At 67.3% G+C, this 20,304-nt stretch overlaps 1 protein-coding gene across 3 annotated transcripts; it reads right to left on the reverse strand.

Annotated features, from left to right (window-relative positions):
* Positions 1–38: 38 nt before the first annotated feature.
* Positions 39–19,889, reverse strand: SEMA6B (semaphorin 6B). 3 transcript variants are annotated; one of them, XM_086767542.1, is made up of 17 exons: positions 19,750–19,889; positions 7,959–8,107; positions 7,466–7,595; positions 7,222–7,282; positions 7,063–7,125; positions 6,569–6,670; positions 6,350–6,440; positions 6,148–6,267; positions 5,956–6,044; positions 5,632–5,849; positions 5,373–5,504; positions 4,910–5,059; positions 3,969–4,163; positions 2,603–2,743; positions 2,258–2,335; positions 1,982–2,040; positions 39–1,891 (listed from the first exon to the last, which is right to left on the reverse strand). In XM_086767542.1, the coding sequence occupies exons 2-17, from the start codon at positions 8,071–8,073 to the stop codon at positions 900–902; spliced, it is 2,736 nt and encodes a 911-aa protein (XP_086623668.1). In that variant the 5' UTR covers positions 8,074–8,107; positions 19,750–19,889; the 3' UTR covers positions 39–899. The 3 variants fall into 3 exon arrangements, with proteins under 3 accessions (XP_086623668.1, XP_086623667.1, XP_086623666.1); XM_086767541.1 differs by lacking the exon at positions 19,750–19,889 and adding an exon at positions 11,335–11,462; XM_086767540.1 differs by lacking the exon at positions 19,750–19,889 and adding an exon at positions 10,815–10,966.
* Between the last annotated feature and the right edge of the window lie 415 nt (positions 19,890–20,304).

A 20,304-nucleotide genomic window follows, 5' to 3' on the forward strand; every position in this document is an offset into this window, starting at 1 on the left:
GGGTAAGAAGGTGCCGAGGCGGCGCCGGGGGAGTCCCCTCCGGTAAACGGGCGTTTATTGGGGTCGCGGGGTACAGACCGCAGGCGGCCGCATGCATGGCCGCGGGGGGGGGGGGGCACCCGCTGCCCCCACCCTATTTACAGCCTGCCACCCACCCTGGGGACCTGTCATCCCCCCCGGGGACCTGCCACCCTCCGGGCCAGGCAGGGGGGGCACCGAAAGGGCACCCTTTGCCAGCAGAGAGTGGGTTCGGTGGGGAACACCCCCCCCCCCAGCCCCATCGGTGCCCCACACCCCGACTGTGCTTTCCAGGAAGGGGGTGTCAGGGTGGGGGGGATGGATGAGCCCCCCCCTCAAGCTGGCACTGGGCAGAGGTTGACCCCAGGCTGGAGTCGGGGGGTGAGTGTGCCCCCTCCCCAGATAACACACACATTTTGGGGCTCCCGCCCCTCTGCACCCCAAATGTTCACCGTGTCCCATCACCACAACCAACGCACCCCGGCGGCACCCCCGGCCGAGTGTCCCCAGGGTGCTGGCAGCACCCGTGAGCCCCCAAGGCCGATGGCTCCGAGGGGCCAGGGGTAGGGGGGCACAGCCTCGGCCGCGCCCGTGTCCGTGCGTCCGTCCTGCTGCCCCCCAGGGATCCCCCCCCAGGGTGCCGTCATCCCTGGGTCCAACCTGGGGAGGGGACGGGATGGACGCACACCCCCCCCCCCCGCCCATCCCGGGGCAAAGCAGCAGGAGCGCGGGGCACTGCCCCACGCCAACTACAGACACCCCCAAACCCTATCTGGGGGCACCCAGTGAGAGCCTACCCCCCCGTCCACCCCACGCCCGCAGCTCCTTCCTGTCCCCAGGGAGCCGGGGGGACCCCACTGGTGCCTGGGGGAGGGGGGACCCTATTTTCCCGAGGGAGTCCGCTCCACGTAGTGCAGGAGGTGGTGCAGGTCCGTCAGCGCCCGCGGGGGCCCGGCGCTGGGTGCCCGGGGTGCCGTCCCGTGTCGCCCGTAGGCGCTCGCCGGCACCTCGCCGCTGTTGAACGTGTGGTTCCTCTTGAGGTGGGCGCCGGGGCGGCCCGCGCCGTTGTTGGCGTTGAAGTTCAGCTGTTCGGGGTGCCAGGGTGGCCCCTCGGTAAAGTCTCCCCCCACCTCCCCGCTGGGTGCCGAAACCACCCGTCGGCGATCGGGGCTGGGGTGCGGCGTGCCGCCGGCGAAGTCGCCGTAGGAGCTGCGGGGTGGGCGGCGGGCGGCGGCGGGGTGCTGCCGGGTGCGGGGACCCTCTTGGGGGTCTCGACCCCAATGCCCGTCGCCCGAGGAGTCGCTGAGTTCGGCCTCCAGCTCCTGATCCACCAGGATGGCGTGGCAGGAGAGGGGGATGCCGCGAGCCGAGCGGCTGGAACCGGCGCGCAACCGACCAGCGCCGGCGGCGGCGGTAGTGCTGGATCCGCCGGGGTCCCGCAACGCGGCGTTGATGATGTTGTGACTCTGCTCCCAGGTGCAGTTTTGGAGGGCGCCTGGGCAGCGTTTCTGCTGCAACGGGGTCTGCTCCGGCGTGGGCAGCACCCCCGAGTCCAGGTCGTGCTGGTTGACCTTCCCCAACTCCTTGGGCCAACCGTTGGGCATGAGCGGGGCCAGCAAGGCGCCGGGTTGGCCGCCGCGCGCCCGCCGCTCGCCCAGCCGGCTGACGCTCACCACCGACTCGCTGTGCGCCAGGATGGTCTCCTTGTCCTTGCGGCGGGCCAGCTCCTTGCGGTCGCGGTGGCCGATGAACCAGCAGACGCTGAAGCCGGAGATGACGGCGCCGATGACGAAGGCGGCTACGGAGGAGATCACCAAGAGGTTCACCGACACCAGCCCGTCCGGCTCGTCCACAAAGCTCTCCGTCACCAGCCCTGGGTGATGGCACGGGGGACACACACATCAGGGGACGGCCACGGTGCCACCGCCGTGTCCCTCGAGCCCCGTCCCCGTCCCGCACTCACCCTCGCACTCGCCTAGGTGGGACGTGCTGCCGCCGGCGATGTCCTGCTCGAAGGCCACCCTGGGGGAGGGGTGCAAATTGGGGGTGAGGATGGGGGTCAACCAGTCTCTCATAGCCCGGCAGAGGGCTCCCAGCTTGCTTCAGCAAGTGATGAGTTTGCTGGGTCTCAGCGGTAGGAGGGTTGCAGGAGTCGCTGCTCTCTGGGAAGCCCCTGAGACCCCCCTGTCCCTCCTCACTGTCCCCCCCCGGGGTGCCCCCCCAGCCCTGGCAGCGTTACCTGGGGCTGGGGTCCAGGAAGACGCAGGAGCCCTCGGGCGTCCAGCCGCAGTAGGGGTCCCGGCTCCCGAGACAGTTCCTGGCAGGGAGCAGAGACATCGGGATCAGTGCCGAGACAGGGAGGGAATGACACCCTAGACCCCCACGAGGGACCCCGACCCCGCACCACGCCGTGCCTCAGTCTCCCCTGGTCATGCTCCCAGCCATGCCGAGCCCTTCCAAGCCGGATCGTGGCACAGGGCAAATTCCTGGGACGTGCAGGTGACCCCTCCCTGCTCCCCACATGCCCCCCGCCCACTGGCGAGCCCTGCCCACCCCGAGGGGCGGCTGAGACCGGCGCACTCACTTCATGCAGCCCGAGTGCTGCTGGCAGCGAGCCACGGGCACCCTGGCCACACACGGGGGGAAGGCCAGCAGCAGGGACCCCGCCGCCTTGTCCAGCTCCAGCCCCAACAGCCGCCGCTCATCCTCCGTGTCCCGGCCACACCTGGGGACAGGGCAGAGCTCAGCGTGGCCCCAGTCCTGGTCCACGCCTGCCCTCCACGGAGCCGGCCCCAGCGCAAGGCATCCTACCCGTTCCCCCCACCCCATTCGCCCACCCCCCCACCTCCCGCATCCCTCTGACCCATCCTCTCCAACCTCCCATCCATCTCATCCATCCCTCCATCCCCAACCACCTCACTCGTCCTCCTCGTCACCTTGCAACTGTCGATCAACCCCTCCCTGAACATCTCATCCACCCACTCACCCACCGGTCCAACCACCCCCACCCATCCAGCTCTCCAACCCCTCATCCACCCGCAGAACAGAACAGAACAGAATCACTACGGTCGGAAGAGACCTCCAAGATCATAAAGTCCAACCGTCAACCCAACACCACCATGTCCACTAAGCCATGTCCTGGTGCCACACCTACACGTTCTTTGACCGCCTCCAGGGATGGTGACTCCACCACTTCCCTGGGCAGCCCGTTCCAGTGCCTGGCCACTCTTCCAGTAAAGGAATTTTTCCCGATATCCACTCTAAACCTCCCCTGACATAACTTGAGGCCATTTCTTCTCGTCCTAGCGCTAGTTACTCGGGAGAAGAGACCAACACCCACCTCCCTACACCCTCTTTCAGGCAGTTGCAGAGAGCAATGAGGTCTCCCTTCAGCCTCTCCTTTTCCAGACTAAACAATCCCAGTTCCCTCAGCCGCTCTTCATAAGACTTGTCCTCCAGACCCCTCACCAGCTTTGTGGCCCTTCTCTGGAGGGCATCCACCTACCCATCCATCCAACCTTTCACCCAGCCACCCACCCACCTGACCACTCATGCATCCATCCAACCATCCATCCATCCAACCACTCAGCCAGCCATCCACTCAACCAACCATCCAACCATCCACTCACCTAACTATCCAACCACCCATCCACATATCCAACCACTCACTCGCCCATCCAACCACCCACCCATTCAACCAATCATCTATCCAACCATCCATCCATCCACTCATGTATCCACCCAATCATCCAGCCATCCACTCAACCAACCATCCATCCAGCTGTCCATGCAACCATCCACCCAACCAACCATCCATCCAACCACTTACCATCCACCCAACCATCCATTCAACCACCCACCCATCCAACCAATCATCTATCCAACCACCCACCCATCCCTCCACCCATCTAACCACCTCCACCCCTCCCTCCTGGCACCTCAGCACCCACCTGCCGGGATGGTAGGTCTCAAACTCCTCCAGGAAGACGCTCTGGCTGCCGGGAGGGGCGGGCGCAGGGCTGGTGCTGGCGTTGGGCTGGATGAGGAACTTGAGGACGGTGCCCGTGCTGGAGCCCAGGAAGACCACGGTGTGGTTGCCCCACGGCCCCGCTGCGTTGTCCACCACGATCTTGCGGAGCTGGTACCTGTGCGGTGTGAAGGGAGCAGGTGTTGGGGTGTGCGGGGGTCCGCGTGTCCCTGGGGAGGGGAAACCGAGGCAGGGTGGGGGGCTGGCCCAGGCTGTGGCTGGCCCAGAGCGGAGAGTCCCCAGGGAGCGTGGGGGGCCGTGCAGATCCCAAACGGAAACGAATCCGGATCCCAGCCAGGACCCAGCCCAGGTCCCACTCAGGATCCTGCCCACATCCTGCCTGGACCCAGCCCGGATTGCAGCCAGATCCCAGCTGGTCCCCAGCCCCACACCCCTGTCCCCAGCTTCATGTCCCCGTCTCCGGTCTCATGTCCCAGTCTCCAACTTCACGTCCATCTGCAGACTCGTGTCCCTGGCCCCAGCTTGGTGTCCCCAGCCCCACGTCCTTGTCCCCAGCCCTGTGTCCCCGTCCCCATCCCCACGTGCCCGTCCCCAGCCCCGTGTCCTCACTCCCCGCCCCGGCGTGCGCCCCGGCTGCCCTGCCGGCGGGACGCTATGGCCCGAGAGCGCCGCTTGATTAATTCCCCATCAAGCAGCAATTAAGGCAGATTTAATTAGGATGAGACGATCTCGACTGCAAAGTTTATGAGATTTATCAGGTCTCCCAGCAGTCTCCTGGCGCTGGCACGTGCAAGGGCGGCACAAGAGGCTCCAGCCAGCAGCCACCAGCACCCACCTACCAGCACCCACCCACCAGCACCCACCAGCTCCTCCCCGGGCCGCATCCTGCCCCGCAGCGCTCACCGGCTCATGGTGCGGAGGATCCAGGGCGCGTTGCCCAGGGAGGGCACCGCCTCGTCCATCAGCGGGTGCGTCTTGACGAAGTTGAGGATCTCGTCGGGGAAGGCGCTGGAGGAGTTGTAGCGCATCCCCGGGGACGCGCAGCACCCGGGCCTGCGGCCGTGGCACCATTGGTGCACCACAGCCACGCAGGCCTTGTCCCCAGCCCACCACCAGCCACACCTGTCCTCATCCCCAATCCCATCCCTGTCTGTCCCCAGCCCCATCCCCATCCCAGCTGGTACCAGTCCCTGTCCCCATCCCTGTCTCCATCCCTGTCCCTTTTCCTGTCCCTGCCAGTACCAGCCCCTGCCAACCCTGTCCTTGTCCCCATCCCCGTCCCCATCCCCATCCCCACCACCCTCCCTGCAGGCACCAGCCCTGGCTGTCCCTGTCCCCATCCCTGTCCCTGCAGTGGGTGACCCACCGGGGTTTGGGCACCATGTCCTCGGGCACGGGCGTCCAGATGGACTCGGGCGATTTCTGCTCCCTGAACCGTCCCTCAAAGACAGCGGCCACTTGGGTCATGTCGAAGGCGCAGACGGCCGAGCCGGGGATGCTGGGGGAACGTGGGCATGGGGTGAACACCACGACCCGTCCCCCATGTCCCCTCATGGGCACTGGGGCACGTGGAGCGGTCCCAGCCCAACCCCGGGGGTCTCGGCGGGGGCACAAGAGGGTCTGACCTGTTAGCAGGCGTGGAGAAGACGGCCAGCACCACGGGGCGCCCGTCCAGCTCCAGGATGTCCGTCACGGCTTGGATGACGTTGAAGTAGAAATGCGAATCGCCCGGCACGGAGCAGTTCAGCCGGGCCTTGAGGAAGGAGGTCCACTGCTTCTCCAGCACCCGTTGCGAGCCCCCCATGTCGTTCTTGCACACCCGGGCCACCCGGGACACCACCACCTGCGGGGTGGACACCCGTCACCACCTGGTACCCAACCCTGATGACCTTCACCTTGTCCTCTTCCACACCCCAGGTGTCCCGGGCCACCCCGTGGATGTCTCCCACCTTCTCCAGGTAGTTGAACTCCATGGCGATCTCCCGGAAGAAGAAGTAGACATGGCTCCTCCATTCCACGGCGTGCACGAAGTAGGGCTCTGTGGGGACAGCGGCAGGGTCAGGGGAGTCCCAGGACGGTGTCAAAGGGGACGGGGACCCGTGCCACGCGGCACACGCCGGGCACCGCGCCGGGGGATGCACCTTTAAACCATTTGGAGTCGTGTTTGACGGTGCGGAGGGTGGGGCTGTCACCCAGGCTGCGGTAGATGACGGCGTCGATGGCCAGGAAATCCGTCACCGTGGCGGTGAAGAGCATCCCCCCTGCGCGCGAGAGGGACGGACGTCAGGCGGGCGCGGGGCAGGGGGTGGCGGGCAGAGCGCCTGGTGCGGTGCCAGCACTGACCTGTGAAGAGGGCCACGTTGGCGTGCTTGGGGTCGTAGGGACACCGGGCCATGCCGCTGATGTTGTCCCCGACGGGCTCCAGCGTGTCCATCTACAGGGAGTGAAACAGGGCCCTGAACGCCGCCACCCAGCCAGCAGGGTCCGGCCACCCGGACGCAGGGTGGGGTGCCAGGTGGGGTGCCAGGCGTCCCCGTCCCGGCGAGGGGCGGGGTGACTCACGCTGTAGTTGGCGCAGACGGGGTTGAAGGCGTTGGTGCCGCAGACGAAGAGCAGGCTCTCGTTCCGCACCAGCAGCACCTTGACGAAGTTACGGCACTCTGCCTGCGCCGGCGAGAGGGGACCGTCACCCCTCGGCACCCAGAGCCCCCCGCCCCACCCCTGGCTGCTCCCACCCTCTGTGAGAGTCTGGCTTTGGGGGCATTTTCACCCCCAAACGGCGTTTCTGGGACCTGGAAATTGGATTTCTGGCAGATGCCGGGCTGCGCCTGCTCTGATCCACGGGCTCGAAATAATTAATTACAAATCCAATTAGCCAGGCGGCCAATAAATCACGGGGATGCAACCGCCAGCAGGGAACGGGGAGGCGGAGGGTGACACGGGGCTGCGGGGCCGGGGTGGCTTTGTCCGCGTGATGCGGGGCGTGGAGGGTGCGCGGTCCCTGCTTTCGGGGGGGGGGGGGAGTGTCCCAGGGTGCGAACCCCCCCGGCCCGTACCTCATGTTTCCCCTTCATCCGGCAGATGCTGATGTCGTGCTGGTTCGAGCGCCACGTCAGCTTCTGGGAGGGGGGACAAAACCCAGTGTGGGGCTGGGGGAGAAGCCCCCCCCACCCCGGCACCCCCCCACCCCCGGCACCCCGGGGCTCGGCGCTTACCCGGTGGTAGCGCATCTCGCCGGATCCGGTGGGCTCCAGGCTGACGCGGTAGACGTTGTCCCTGCGGAGGGGGACACGGGTGTCACCACCCCGCGGGGCTCTCGAGCCCCCCCGGGGTGCCCCGTGGCAGGTTTTGGGGAGCCCCAGGGCAGGCAGGGGGACCCTCCCCAGCGAAGAGGGTTGGGGTGGGTGTCGGGTGCCCACCCCCATGGGGCGGGAGGTTTTAGGGCGCTGCGGTTCGGACCTGTCCCCGATGAAGAGGGTCCGGTTGACCTTGAGGATGCGCTGGATGTTGAGGCGCTGGGTGCCCCCACCCTCGGGGCTGGCCGGCCGGCTCGTCCCGTGGCCCACAAAGACGGCATAGTGCTTCACGTCTGGTGGGGGGGACACACGCACGGGGGGGTCACACGCTGCCGGGGCACCCCCACCCATCCCGGCTCCTCCAGCCAGCCGGGGCGATTGCCCCCCTCCCATTTTCACCCCAAAGCACCCCAAAACCCCTTCCTAGGAATGTCCCCCTCCTGTCTTCACCCCAAGGTGCCCCAAAACCCCCTCCCATGGGTGCTCCCCTCCTACCCTCACCCCAAACCCCCTCCCATGGGTGGCCCCCTCCTTGTCTTCACCCCAAAGCGCCCCAAAACCCCATCTCCTCTCCACGCTGAGCCCTGTCCCCCCCCACCTTGTGCCTCGACACAGCCCCCCCGACCCCCACCCTGCACCCCTGGGTGGGCACTCACAGTCCTCGGGGGCCACAGCGATGGGGCCGGGCTCCTCAGGGAAGGTGCCGCGGGCCGTCCTCTCCGTGGTGAGCAGGAGCAGCAGGACGAGGGGGACACGCGGGGGTGGCCCCATGGCGTCCCCCGGCACGGGTGGGCACCCACCGCACCTGCGGGCACGGGGAGCGGTGGGAGGGGGGCAGCACCCACCCGGGCACCCAAGTGCCCCCCGCCATCGCGTGCCACTGACCCCCTCATCCTGCAGCACCTGCACCCCAAACCCATCACCAGTGCTGGGGTCTGGGGTGGGGTGGGGGGTCTCGGGGGGGTTCTGGCGCCGGCGCTGGGTCCGTGCCAGTGGCGAGGGGCCAGCGCGGGATGCGGCTGGGATTGGCGATAGGGAAGCAAATCCTTCCCTGGCTGAAGAATTTCAAATATGCTGGGAAAAGCAGCCCCCCGCGCCCCCGCCGAGCTGCCCCCAGCGCCTGCGCGGCTCCACACTGGGGCTACTGGGCCCAAACTGGGGCTTTACCAGCAGTTCACCGCCAGCGAGCCATGGGGGCAATGAAGGCAGTGCATGGTGGTGCAGCGGGGCTGGGGACATGGGGGAAGCCAGCGCGACTCTTCCTCCATCCGGAATGCCACCGGGATGGCTTGGAAAATCCCTGGGGACACATCGGAATGCCACATGCCATGGCATCCCTGCCGCCGGCCAGCCCCGATGTCACCGCCATCCGCTCACCGTGCCACCCAGCCCTGCCCCACGGCCCTGCCGCTCGTATCTGTGGGGCAGGGCTGGGTAATTAGCAGCCAGGCGGGGATTTCATTGATTAGCGATTTGAATTATTAATTGGATCGAACCGTCGCTCTCCCGCCGCCGCGTCCCCTGCGGGGTGCGAGGATGGGTGACATTGCGTGGGGCTGGGGGGGTCACGGTGCCGGCACGCCGGGCGGTGCCAGCGGGGACACTCGTCCCCGTCCCCTCTGCGGGGTCACAGCCTCCGGGTAGGACCTGACCCTGGTGTCACAGCTCCTGGGGACAACTGGCCCCGTCCCCACGGTGTCACAGACCCCAGGGACGACTGACTCCATTCCCACGGTGTCACATCCCCTGGGGACAACTGGCCCCAGCCCCACGGCGTCACGGACCTCAGGGACACCCAGCTCCGTCCCCACGCTGTCACAGCCCCGGGGGACACCCCCACGGGCAGTGAGCCGGGCTCGGATGGGACTCACTTTCCCGGTGACCTCGCGGTGACAGCCACAGCCGCGCGAGGCCGGGACAACCAGCCGTGGGATGGGTCCGTGCCTCAGTTTCCCCACTTGCCCAAGGAGCAAACGGCGCCACCCTTTATTAATTTTTCACATATATTAATATATTTAATACATACTTCTATTAAAAAAAAAACTGACGGGTGCCTGCAAGAGCGAACCACGCATCAAAGCCGGCAGCACCGGCGGCACAGCTGTGCCACAACCCCGGCAAACGCCAAAAGCGACGCAGAGGTTTGGCGTTGCTGACGCGTTTGTGCCGAGGAGCGGGATGGGGGGGGGATTTTTCCCCAAAAAAGAGGAAAATGAACTGTTTTTGGCCCCATCCCTTGGGTGCCAACTTGGAAATTCCGATTTTTTAATTTATTTTTTTTGTGCCTGAGCTGCTTTATAAAAGCCATTAACAATTTAATTGCTGTAATTAAAGCCTCAGAGGCTTTTACCACCTGAATTAGGGGGCTCCTCCAAAGCCCCCCCTCCAGCTTTCCCCTTTGAGGGGCTCCTTGCTCAGCCTCGTTACCCAAAGGAGCCGTCCCACTGGGATAACGATGTCCCCCCACTGTAACTCCCCCTAACCTGCTCACCGGCACCAGCAGCATCCAAAAATCACCAAATTTAAGGTCCTGCAGAATCCCCAGGCGCCGGGGGGGGAGGACCCCAAAAAGCAGCCCAAGGGAAGGGCTCGGCGTCTATCAGCCACCTGAGAATCCACCCACGCCGGGTGGGAATTGGGGTGCAGGGAAGGGGGGGACCCACAAAAAGCAGCCCAAGGGAAGAGCTCGGCGTCTATCAGCCACCTGAGAATCCACTCTGGGATTTGGGGTGCAGGGAGGTCGCGTCGCAGCCTCGGGCACCTGTAACCCCAAACGAGGGGTCCGGTGTCACCGTGTCCCCCCACCCCCCGGCCTGCATGGTGACAGCGAGCGGGCGAGGGGTAACCGGAGCCTCCGGCGCCATAAATGCTTGCGATTGTGCGGGCGAAGAAAAGGCAGCGAAGGCAGCGGGGAGGAGGGGGCCGGCGGGGAGAGGGGTGCCGAACAGGGACCCATTCACGGCGGCGGCAGCGGAGGAGATGGGACGGTCACCGTGCTGGTCCCCAAGGCGGCTGCGGGGAAACCGAGGCAGCGGGTGGGGAGAGGGTGACCCAAGGATGCGGCGGGTGGTCCGGGAGGGGTGGGGGTCTCCAGGTGGGATTCTCCGATACTCTGAACAGCCTCGGGCGCGTCCCTTGTCCTCGTCCCTGCTGCAGCCCCCTGCTCCGTGCCTCAGTTTCCCCATTTGAAGGCGCGCTCAGCCCTCACCCTCTGCACACAAAGTTTTGGGGGGTGGGGGGGAAACGACGGGGTACAGCTGCTCACCTTGTCCTCCCCCCGCCTCCAGCATCTCCCCGACCCCCAACATGGGGCGACACGGCAGGAAATGGGGGCAGCCCCCCACCCCATCCTGCAATTCCCCAGTGCAGCAGCGATCCCCAAGCACAGCGGGGTCTCTCCGACCCTGCGGAGGGGGCTGCCAGCCCCCCCCGCCACGCACCACGGCGGGGTACGCTGTCCCCCTTCCCCTCCTGGCGATGGGAGCCCCCCCCCAGCACCCCAATCTGCCCACCTGAGCTCCGCCGGCCGCCTCCGCCGCTGACCCGAAGGCACGGCCACCGCCGTCCCCAGCGCTCAGAGGGGGGGTCCCAGATGCCTGGGTCCCACAGTTGGGGCGGGTGTCACCCCCCCACACACACCCACCCAGGACGCCCCGATGGCGCTGGGGGCTCCAGCGTCCTGAAAGCGGCTCAGCTGTCGCGTACCCCACCCCCCCCCCCAGGGACCCCCAGGGGAGGGGGGCCTGAGCCCCCCACCCGCGCCAGGTGGGAAGGTAGGGCTGATGTCACCGTAACCAGAGCCTCCAAACCACCCCCCCCCCCAGCAGCTGTCACCGCAGCCGGGGACCCGGCATGGAGGGGGGGGGCACCCATGGGACCCCCCAAGTGGCAGCGCGGCGTCCCCTCCCAAAGCATCACGGGAAACTGCCGGCGCGAGCCCACCCGGTGACACCCCGGGGCGGACTCCCCCCCTCCCCCCCCGCGAAGCCGTGGTGGGGACAGAGGCACCGTGGGCCCCCCCAAAATCCTCACCGGAGCTGATTCCCGTGGGATCCCAGATTTCAGCCGCGCTGGCTCAGCATCAGAACAGAAACCGGTTAGAAAGGCACTGGGAGCGGTGGGGGGGATACTGGGAAAGCGGGGGGGCATACTGGGAAAGGGAGGGGGGATACTGGGAAAGCGGGGGGGGACACACTGGGAAAGACGGGGCACACAGAAGGGCACCCCCATTGTCATAGAGAGGGTCTGGGGGTCACCAGCAGTGTGTCCCACCCCCAAAATGGCCATCGGGACCGCCCCCCCCCCCCCAGCTGCTGCTGCCGGCGGGGCTGGGGGGCTCGGCCCCCCCGGGTTTCCGATCCGGGGCCGGTTCAGATGGCGGAGCCAGGAAGCAGCTGTCCCCCCACGGCGGGGACGGAGCAAATGTCACCCCGGCCACCTGGCACCGCGCGCTGGCCCTGGCCCTGGCCCCCGCCGTGTGTGTCTGCCCCCCCCGCCGCCCCAAATCTGCACCTCCCGGAGGGGGGAGGCAGGCAGCCAGCGCCCCAGAGCTGGGGGGGTGCCAGGAGGATGGCAGGGACCCCAGTAGGGTCCCCATGCGAGTGACAGAGCCCAGCAGCGTGGCGGGGGGGGGTGGAGGGGGGGGCAGCACCCACCCGTTTACCTTGGCGCTTCCAGGGCCCCTTCGGCGGCTCAAATGTCCCCCCCGGGCCTCCCGCTCCGGTTACCGGCTCCGCTTACAGCTGCCGTTTATAGCCCCGTCCCTGTCCCGGTCCCGGTCCCGGTCCCCGTCCCCTCCTCGCCGCCCACGACCCCTCACCCGGGTGGGGACCCAGGCCCCCCGCGCCATCCCCACACCCCAAGGGGGTCCGACCCCCCCCCCCAACACGGGGCTCTGGGGACGGTAGAGACGCCGGGTTCACTTTGGGTGGCTTTGTCCCCTCCCATAGCCATCACCAGTGGGTGCCCGGGGGTGACACGAGCCTCTGGGCGCTGTCGGCACCTTCGACACTTGCCCGGTGACACCCGTGGGTGCCCGGTGTCCCCCGGCGGGTCCCTTCCGCCCCGCCCGGGCGGTGCTGGTGGCCGCCCAGAGCCGCGTGGTAATTTGCATATTAAATACACACACATAATAATTGCATATTAAATAAGAATAAAATAAAATAATATAATGTATAATATAAAAATAATAAAATAAAATAATAATAATTGCATATTAAACACATGCTCATCTGCATATTATGGATGGTGTCCTCTCGAGGACCCTCTGTCCCCAAGGTGGGACAGCCACCCCGCCTTGTCCCCCTCGTCCCCAAAGGCACTCACCCCCCTCGTCCTCCCCGGTCTCCTGTGCCACCCCAGGGGCTCGGCACCCTCGCCAGGTCCCCCAGCACCTGTTTCGGCACCCGCATGGCCCCGGGGCCACCCTGGCTGCGGGTGGCCACAGACAAGTCCAGGTCCGGCCGTTCCGGGTCGCTGCTCCCTGCCTCCTGCCTCGGTTTCCCCTTGGCGTGGGAAGGGGGAACCCCCTGCTCCCGAGCCTGGCCACCCCTCCTGGGACCCCGCACCCAAAGCCCTGCTGGTCCTCTGGGCCTCCCCTTGAACCCCAGGGTGCCCTGTCCCCAGGGGAGACCATGGCCCCAAAGAACCCTGTCCCTGGGGTGTTCCATCCCCACAGGGACCATGTCCCCAGGGAGCCCCATCCCTAGGGATCCCTGTCCCCAGGGTGCCCCCATCCCTAGGGTGACCCATCCCTAGGGATCCCTGTCCCCGGGGTGCCCCCATCCCTAGGGTGACTCATCCCCAGGGATCCCTGTCCCCAAGGTGCCCCCATCCCTAGGGTGACCCATCCCCAGGGATCCCTGTCCCCGGGGTGCCCCCATCCCTAGGGTGACCCATCCCCAGGGATCCCTGTCCCCAAGGTGCCCCCATCCCTAGGGTGCCCCATCCCCAGGGATCCCTGTCCCCGGGGTGTCCCCATCCCTAGGGTGCCCCATCACCAGGGATCCCTGTCCCTGGGGTGCCCCCATCCCTAGGGTGCCCCATCCCCAGGGATCCCTGTCCCTGAGTGGGCAGAGAGACATGCAGCTCCCAGTTCCAGCCCAACACAAACCAGCAAACCCAGCCCCGCGTGGGAGACCCTACGATGACAAACCAGCGCGCACGCTCCGCTCCGGGCGGTGACCCTACGCCAACAAACCGCTGCGTTTACACCCCGCTCCAAGCGGGAACCCCACAATAACAAACCCACGGATCCCAGCAGCCGGGAAGAGCCAGCGCAGCCGGAGGAGAAGCCGGGGACGCCGGGAGCAGCCCCTCAGCCTGCTCATTTTTTTTTTTTTAAGCCTTAATAAAGTTTAATTGGTGGGATTTGGTGGTTTTATTCCCGTTTCGGGCTCTCCTGCTCCGGTCGGGAAAAACAGGGCATTTCGTGCCTCCGGTTCAGATTTCTAGGCTTCAAAACACTTGTTTGTAGTAAAATAAAATTAAATATCCGCTCAGCGAAACCGCGAGGAGAGGAGCGAGGGCTGCGGGTGGGCGCTGGGGGGGTTGGCAGCCCCTGGGGTCCCCTCGGTCCCCCCTGCGTCACCGTCCCAAGCACCACGCTGGATGTAGGATGCGGGGTGGGATACAGGATGCACGATGGGATGCGAGACGGGATGTGGGAAGCAGAAGGAGATACAGGATGCGATAAAGGATGCAGGATGGATGTGGGGTTCAAGATGGGATACGGCATGCCGGATGGGATCCAGGATGCGGGATGGGATGCAAGAGAGGATGCGAGACGCAGGCTGGGATATGAGATGCAGGCTGGGATGCGGGATGCTGGGTGGGATACAGGCTGCGATGTAGGATACAGGATGGGATACGGGATGCAGGCTGGGATGCAGGATGGGATGCGAGATGCAGGCTGGGATATGAGATGCAGGCTGGGATGCGGGATGCAGGCTGGGATACAAGATAGGATGTAGGATGGGATGCGGGATACAGGATGGGATGTGGGATGCAGGCTGGGATGCGGGATGCCAGCGGCGGTGCGGAACAAAGGGCCATTGTTTGCGGGCGCGCGCCCAGCGCCGCCGCCTCCGCGCTCAGCGCCGCCTCGCCGGAAGGTCAGGTGCTGCCTCGCTGCCCCCAAAACGGCTCCTTGTTCTCCCGCTAGCGCCAGCAAAGCCCGCTCGGGCACGGGCACCCGCTGGGCCGGCGCGGTCCCGGCACCTCCGCACCGCCACTGCGTCCTCCCAGCCACCGCAACGCTCACGGCACGACGGGTGACAGAGGTCCCTGTCCCCCGGGCGGCCCCATCAGGCATGCCGGGTGTCATCTGCGTGCGGGTGTGTGGGCCTCACACATCACGCATGTGCGTGTGCAGGTGTCGGGGCGTGCGCTGGGTGTCACATGTGCGTGCCAGCGCGTGTGCACCAGCTGTCACGTGTGTGCAGGTGGCAGTATAGGCAGCGACTGGCACATATGTGCAGGTATGTGTGCTCCGCTTATCATGTGTGTACAGGTGTTGGCGTGTGCAGCAGCTGGCACGTGTGTCCAGCACATATGTGTGCACCAAATGTCACGTGTGTACATATGGCAGCATGTGCACCGGCTGTCATCTGTGTGCACCACGTCATGTGTGCACCGGCTGTCACACGTGTGCAGGTGCCTGTGCACGGGATATCACCTGTGTACAGGTGTGTGCGCACCGGTGTCACGCATGTGAGGGGTGTGCACAGGAGCGGTGTATGTGCACACGCGTGTGCACAGGGCTGTCACCTGCACACGTGGCGCACGCAAGCAGCGGGGGCCACGCAACGCACCCTGGCTCTGACCGACAGCCCCTCCCGGCTGGCAGGCAGGATCAGGTCCGGGCTATTCCCGGCGCTGACCTCATGCCGCGCCGGCTCGCTCCCTGAAAGCTGCCGTGAGGGACAGGGTGCAGGCGGTGCCGGGGCAGCTGCCGGGGTTATTTGCGGCTCCGCGCTCCCTACCTGCTGCCCTGGGCAGGATCGGGCCCCGCACGGCCCCAGCCTCCCAAATCGACGCCTCGACGCCTCCCGATTTCCCGGCGCTTTATCTCGACGTCCCCCGGCGGGAGATGACGGATGGGGCCGATAATAAAAACCAGTTACGTTCCCACCACCCAAACCGGGGCCGGATCCAGTCTCTCCGGGGGATGGGGGCACGTGGGTGCTGCCACCGCTGCCTCTTCCCACCCCGCCCTCCTCCGGCGCCTCGCGTTTGTTTTCGGCGCTGGGACGGGGGCGGCTGCCACCCCCCCAGCTACTGCAAAGCCACGTGCCGTCCCCCGCTCCGTGCCTCAGTTTCCCCACCCGGTGCCCGAGGAGCCCGTGGGCGCCCGCAGCCCTGCATCGCCCCGACGGGCACGCGCCCAAAGTCGCCGCTCCCCCAGGGCCACCGTGTCCCCAACGCCCAGATCCATCCGGCACCAAACCCGGCACCCAGCTTGGCCGCGGCGCTGCCGGGCGTGATGAGATTATCTCGGCGAGCGGGATTACAGAGGGAAGAGCCGGGGATTAGCCACGGCGCATCGGCACGACGCTGCCACAACCGCGGCCGGCCTCGTCGCCAGCGGGCCAAACTGGGCTGGACTGGGAGGAACTGGGACCGAGGTGTGATCGCCGAGTCCTGGGGCTGGGGTCCCCTGGGACCTCCTCTGGGAAGCGGTGGCTTCACCAGCTGCTCGTTAATTAACCGGCTGCCGGGAACCAGCACAAAGAGACGAGAGGGATCTTTTTCCCCCTTTTCTTTTCTTTTTTTTTTTTGATTTGACAAAATTGTAATTAAATAGGGAGTAAAATCCTGTTAGCACGAGGCAGCCCCGCTGGGATCTCCTCCGCGCCAGACAATCGCTCTTCCTCTCCTTCCCGAAGGGAACCAAAACCTCCATCGCTCCTTTCGGGGAGATGCGCCCAAAGGTCCCCGGGGGTGAGCCCGAGGGGGTCCCCAGGGTCACCAGGTCCCCTCCGCGGTGGGGTTGGGCGCTGCCGGGGATGCGGCAGCGTCTTTTTGGGTACCACTCTCCCATCCTGGGGATGGAGGGACGGGAAGGAGATGCCGGAGCCCCCCGGGATGCAGCACCCACGATGCTGGCGGCGATCGGGCGCAAACGGGTCAAGCAAGCGCAGCGGCACGGGTTTCCTTACTACCATTTACGTTACCGAACGCACGCCGGACGTCACCGCGCCGGCACCACCACGAAACCATCCCGCCCGCAGCCGGTGGCGACCCGCTCGCCTGGCACAGCGAGGGACAACGGCACGGGGAAAGGCACCGGTAGGAAAACCTCACCGAAGGCAACGCCGGGAAACGGGCACGGCCGGAGCGGCCTCGGCATGGGCGATGCACCGAGCGGCCGGCGCAGCTCAGCCCTCTGAGAAATTAAATCGCATCCAAACTGGCAGGTTTAATTAAAAATCTTCGAGCTCATCTAAGGATACAAACCGCGTCCGGCACTGCAGCAGGGATCCGCATCCAGCGCCGGCACCCGGCGAGCATTGTGCCGCCACGGGCCTGGTGGCCAGGCTGAGCCCTCCCAGGAGCCACTGGTTTAACTGGGAGCCAAACCATCACGTGGCGTGCGCAGAGCAAGCAAGGGATGCCGGCTGCGAGGGCGCGTGCGAGGGGAACGGTGACACTCAGCGCGGTGCGTCACCGCCCTGCCCCGTGACTTCGGGCTCCTGGCAGGGCTCGGGGGGCTGCAAAGTCACCGAAAACGTCCCAGTTTAGGGAAAGCGCCGGGGGTCCTGACGTCCCCGTGCAACCGGGGGCAGCTCTGCCGCGGGGAGCGGCATATCCACACGTGTGGACATGCATGCACACGCGTGCAACATGCGTGCACAGCCACCACCAGCCTGCTGCGGTCACCGGGCAGCGCAGGCCGGTTGGCCGGTGGCTGAATTTGGCCACTTCCCTTTGTTTAGGGGAAAGGCAGCAAAACCATCTCGGGAAGCGGCTCCGAAGGGAGCCACGGCCCCCACCGCCGAAGCACCGGCGGCACCGGCACCGCTGGCGGGGGCTGCGCTGCCCCCCAGCACCCTCGGAACCCGAATCTCACATCCCCCCACGGGACCACCTCCAGACCCACCCCCCCCCCATGCACCAAACCTCCCCACCGCAGCCACGTGCCCTGGTGACAGCGGTGACCCAATTCCCGTGTCACCCCGGGGACGCTGCAAAAAAAGCGATGGCGGCGGGGGGGGTATCGGTGGAGCATCGCTGCCCGCGCTCGCCTCTCAGCACCCACCTGGATCGGGCCCCCAGCACCCAGAGGGGACACCACGGTGCCGGAGGTGGGGGGACACGGCGCTGCCAGGGCCCTGGCACCCCAGGGCCCAATCCCGCACCAGCCGGCCGCGCGCCACCCTCCGCTGTCACCAGTTCAGGCCCCGAATTGTGGCTAAAATTGCTGGGGGCGGGCAGAGAGGTGACAGAGGGCCCCCCCCCAGGTCAACGCACCCCTTCCCCACAGTCGTCTCAACGGGATGGGGGGGCTGAGCCACCCCCCCCCCACCAAGAGCAGGATCCGGCCCCAGGGTGGGTGCAGCACCTAAAACCGCTGTGGGGAGGGGGCTCCCCTCTGCACCCCCCCCCCAGCTCACGACCCCGTTTGGCGGAAGGGAAACTGAGGCACGGCGGGAGGCAGCACTCACCCAAGGTCACCCCGGGCCGACGCCCCCCTCCTCCTCACTCTTCTAGGGTGTGCTGGGCCCCCCCAATCCTTCTGCGCAGGGATGGGGCTCCTCACTCCCTCCTGCCCCATGAGGGGGTCCGGAGGGGCAGGTGGGGACTTGGGGAGGGCCCCAGTACCCCGACTGCTCTGGGTTATGTGGGAGCGATGGAGGCCAGGCCTGGGGGGGCCGGGGAGGGTTGAGCGGGCCCGGGTCACCCCGCGGTGAGGGCGTTGGGGCAGGATTCGGGGCAGGATTCGGGTCAGGCCCAGCACCTCCCACCCCTCATTATTTTAGGGTTACCCCCCCCACCCCACCAGACGGTGCGATCGTGCTGAGCCCCAAAATGGGGATGGGGCCCCCACAGCCGCTGCCTGCATGGGGGTCCCCAGTCCTGCCCCAGGGGGTGCCAGCCCCCCGCCTCCCCACTCATGGGGGGTGCCCCACTTCTGCTGGCTGTTCCCCCCCATCCCTTGTCTCCACCATGGGAAAAGTTACAGCTCCAGTAAGACAGAGCCGGGAACCCCCCCAGTTTGTTGGGGCTATGCCCCCCTCAGCCCTGCATGGTTATTTTTTGGGGGCAGCCTTATTGCCAACCCCCCCAGACTGAGCCCTCGGCGCTCCCTTCTGCCCTTTCAGGGGTTGTATTGGCCGGGCCCCCCCATTTCAGCCCCTCTGCTCCCCCCAGCCCACCAGAAGCTGCACGGGAGGGGGTGCACACACCAGTCCCCCTCCCTTTTCCCATCCCCCCCCAAAAAACAAGCCCTGGCTGCTTCCCAAAGAAGCAGCAGAGGCAAAACAGAGCCTGGTGAAGCAGCGACCCCCCCAGTCTCCATCCTCCCAGCTCGGGGGGGGGACACATCCCCCCCTCGTCCCCTCAGAACCTTGTGCCCATCACCGTGCCCCGGGGCTGGGGCAGGGAGGGGGTCAGGGTGCCGGCCCGGGGTGCTGATGGGTGGGATGGGGGCGTGGGAGGGGATGGGGAGTGGGACTGGGGTGGAGGGGATGGGGGGGCTGGGTGCGGGATTAAGGGGATGGGGGGGGCTCAAGGTGGCGGGGGGGCGGAGATTGGAATGCTGGGACGGGGAGAGGGGTGCGGGATTGGGGTGCTGGGGGGAAGACGGGGGTGCGGGATCGGGATGCTGCGGGGGGAGCAGACTACGGGGGGGCTAGGGTGTTGAGGGGGGACCACGGTGCTGGGGGGGGCATCAGGGTGTTGGGGGGGGGCACGGGGATGCAGAATCAGGGTGCAGGGAGGGCCTCCGGGGTGGGCTAGGGGTGCGGGGATGGGCTGGGGGTGCAGGGGGTGCCCAGGGTGCCGGAGGGGGCTTGAGGGGGGGGGATTGGGGTGCCGGATGGGCCCCCCAGGAGTAATGGGTTGGGGATGGGGATGGGGGATGGAGCTGCTGGCGCGGGGGGGCGGGATGCGGGGGGACCGCAGGGTGCAGGAAGGAAAGGGCAGAGGGGTGCGGGCCGGGGGTGCTGAGGATGCTGGGGGTCCGGGGGAGCACGGGGGGGTCCCTCCAGCCCATGACCCTTCAAGGTTCCGCCCGCTCCGCCCGGAGCCGCTAACAAAAGCGCCGCTTCCCGATGCAGCAGCAGCCGGCGGGGGGGGCGGGGAGGGGGGGGCACTCCCCGCTGCCTCCCATCCCCCCCCTTCCCCGAGAGGGGGCAACCGACGGGGGGAGGGGGAGAAACCGGGGGGACACGCGACACCGGCCGGTGGGGCCGCGGGGGGCTGGGGGGGCACCAGCCGCGCTCTTACCTCGGGGGTCCGGGTCCAGGTCCGGGTGGGTGGCGGGGGGGCGGGGGGGGGTCCCGGGGCACCGCGCACCTGCGGCCGCCGGCAGCGGCCCGGCCCGGCCCGGCCCGGCCCCGCGGCTCCGCTCCGCGCCGCCGCGGCGGGAGGCGCCGGGGCACCGGAGCCCGGGCGGGGCGGGGCCGCGGGGAGGGCGGGGGAGGGGGGAGCGGGGATGGGGAACGGGGGGGCCGAGGCCGGGCCCACCCGGTGGCTGCGGCTGCACCGGGGGCGCTCCGGTACCAGCGGAGCTGGAGCAGCCCCCGCCCCCGCCGCCGTTCCCGGAGCGGCTGCGCCCCCCGCCCTGCCCCCGCCCCGGGGAGGCGGCCCGGCCCCGGGCCCCCCCCCGCCCCCGCCCCCGGCGCGGAGAGGAGCGGGCAGCCGGACCCGCCTGCCTGGGCACCCCCCCCACCCCAGCACCAGGAGGGGCTGGGACCGACCCCGGCCCCCCCGCCTCAATTTCTCCCCGTGCCCAGCACCGGGAGGGACTGGGACCACCCCCCTCCAACCCCCTGCCTCAGT

This window comes from Chlamydotis macqueenii, chromosome 26, assembly GCF_036417535.1.
Source record: "Chlamydotis macqueenii isolate bChlMac1 chromosome 26, bChlMac1.mat, whole genome shotgun sequence".
Classification (NCBI taxonomy): Eukaryota; Metazoa; Chordata; class Aves; order Otidiformes; family Otididae; genus Chlamydotis; species Chlamydotis macqueenii.

Bases quoted from the DNA above. Each gene is read 5' to 3' on its own strand.
- SEMA6B (XM_086767542.1), bottom strand. From the start codon at position 8,073: ATGGGGCCACCCCCGCGTGTCCCCCTCGTCCTGCTGCTCCTGCTCACC. The intron at 5,850-5,955 runs GTGGGAGACATC...TCCACCCCGCAG, and splicing joins AGTTCAACTACCTGGAGAAG to GTGGTGGTGTCCCGGGTGGC. The intron at 5,505-5,631 runs GTCAGACCCTCT...ACGTTCCCCCAG, and splicing joins TTCTCCACGCCTGCTAACAG to CATCCCCGGCTCGGCCGTCT.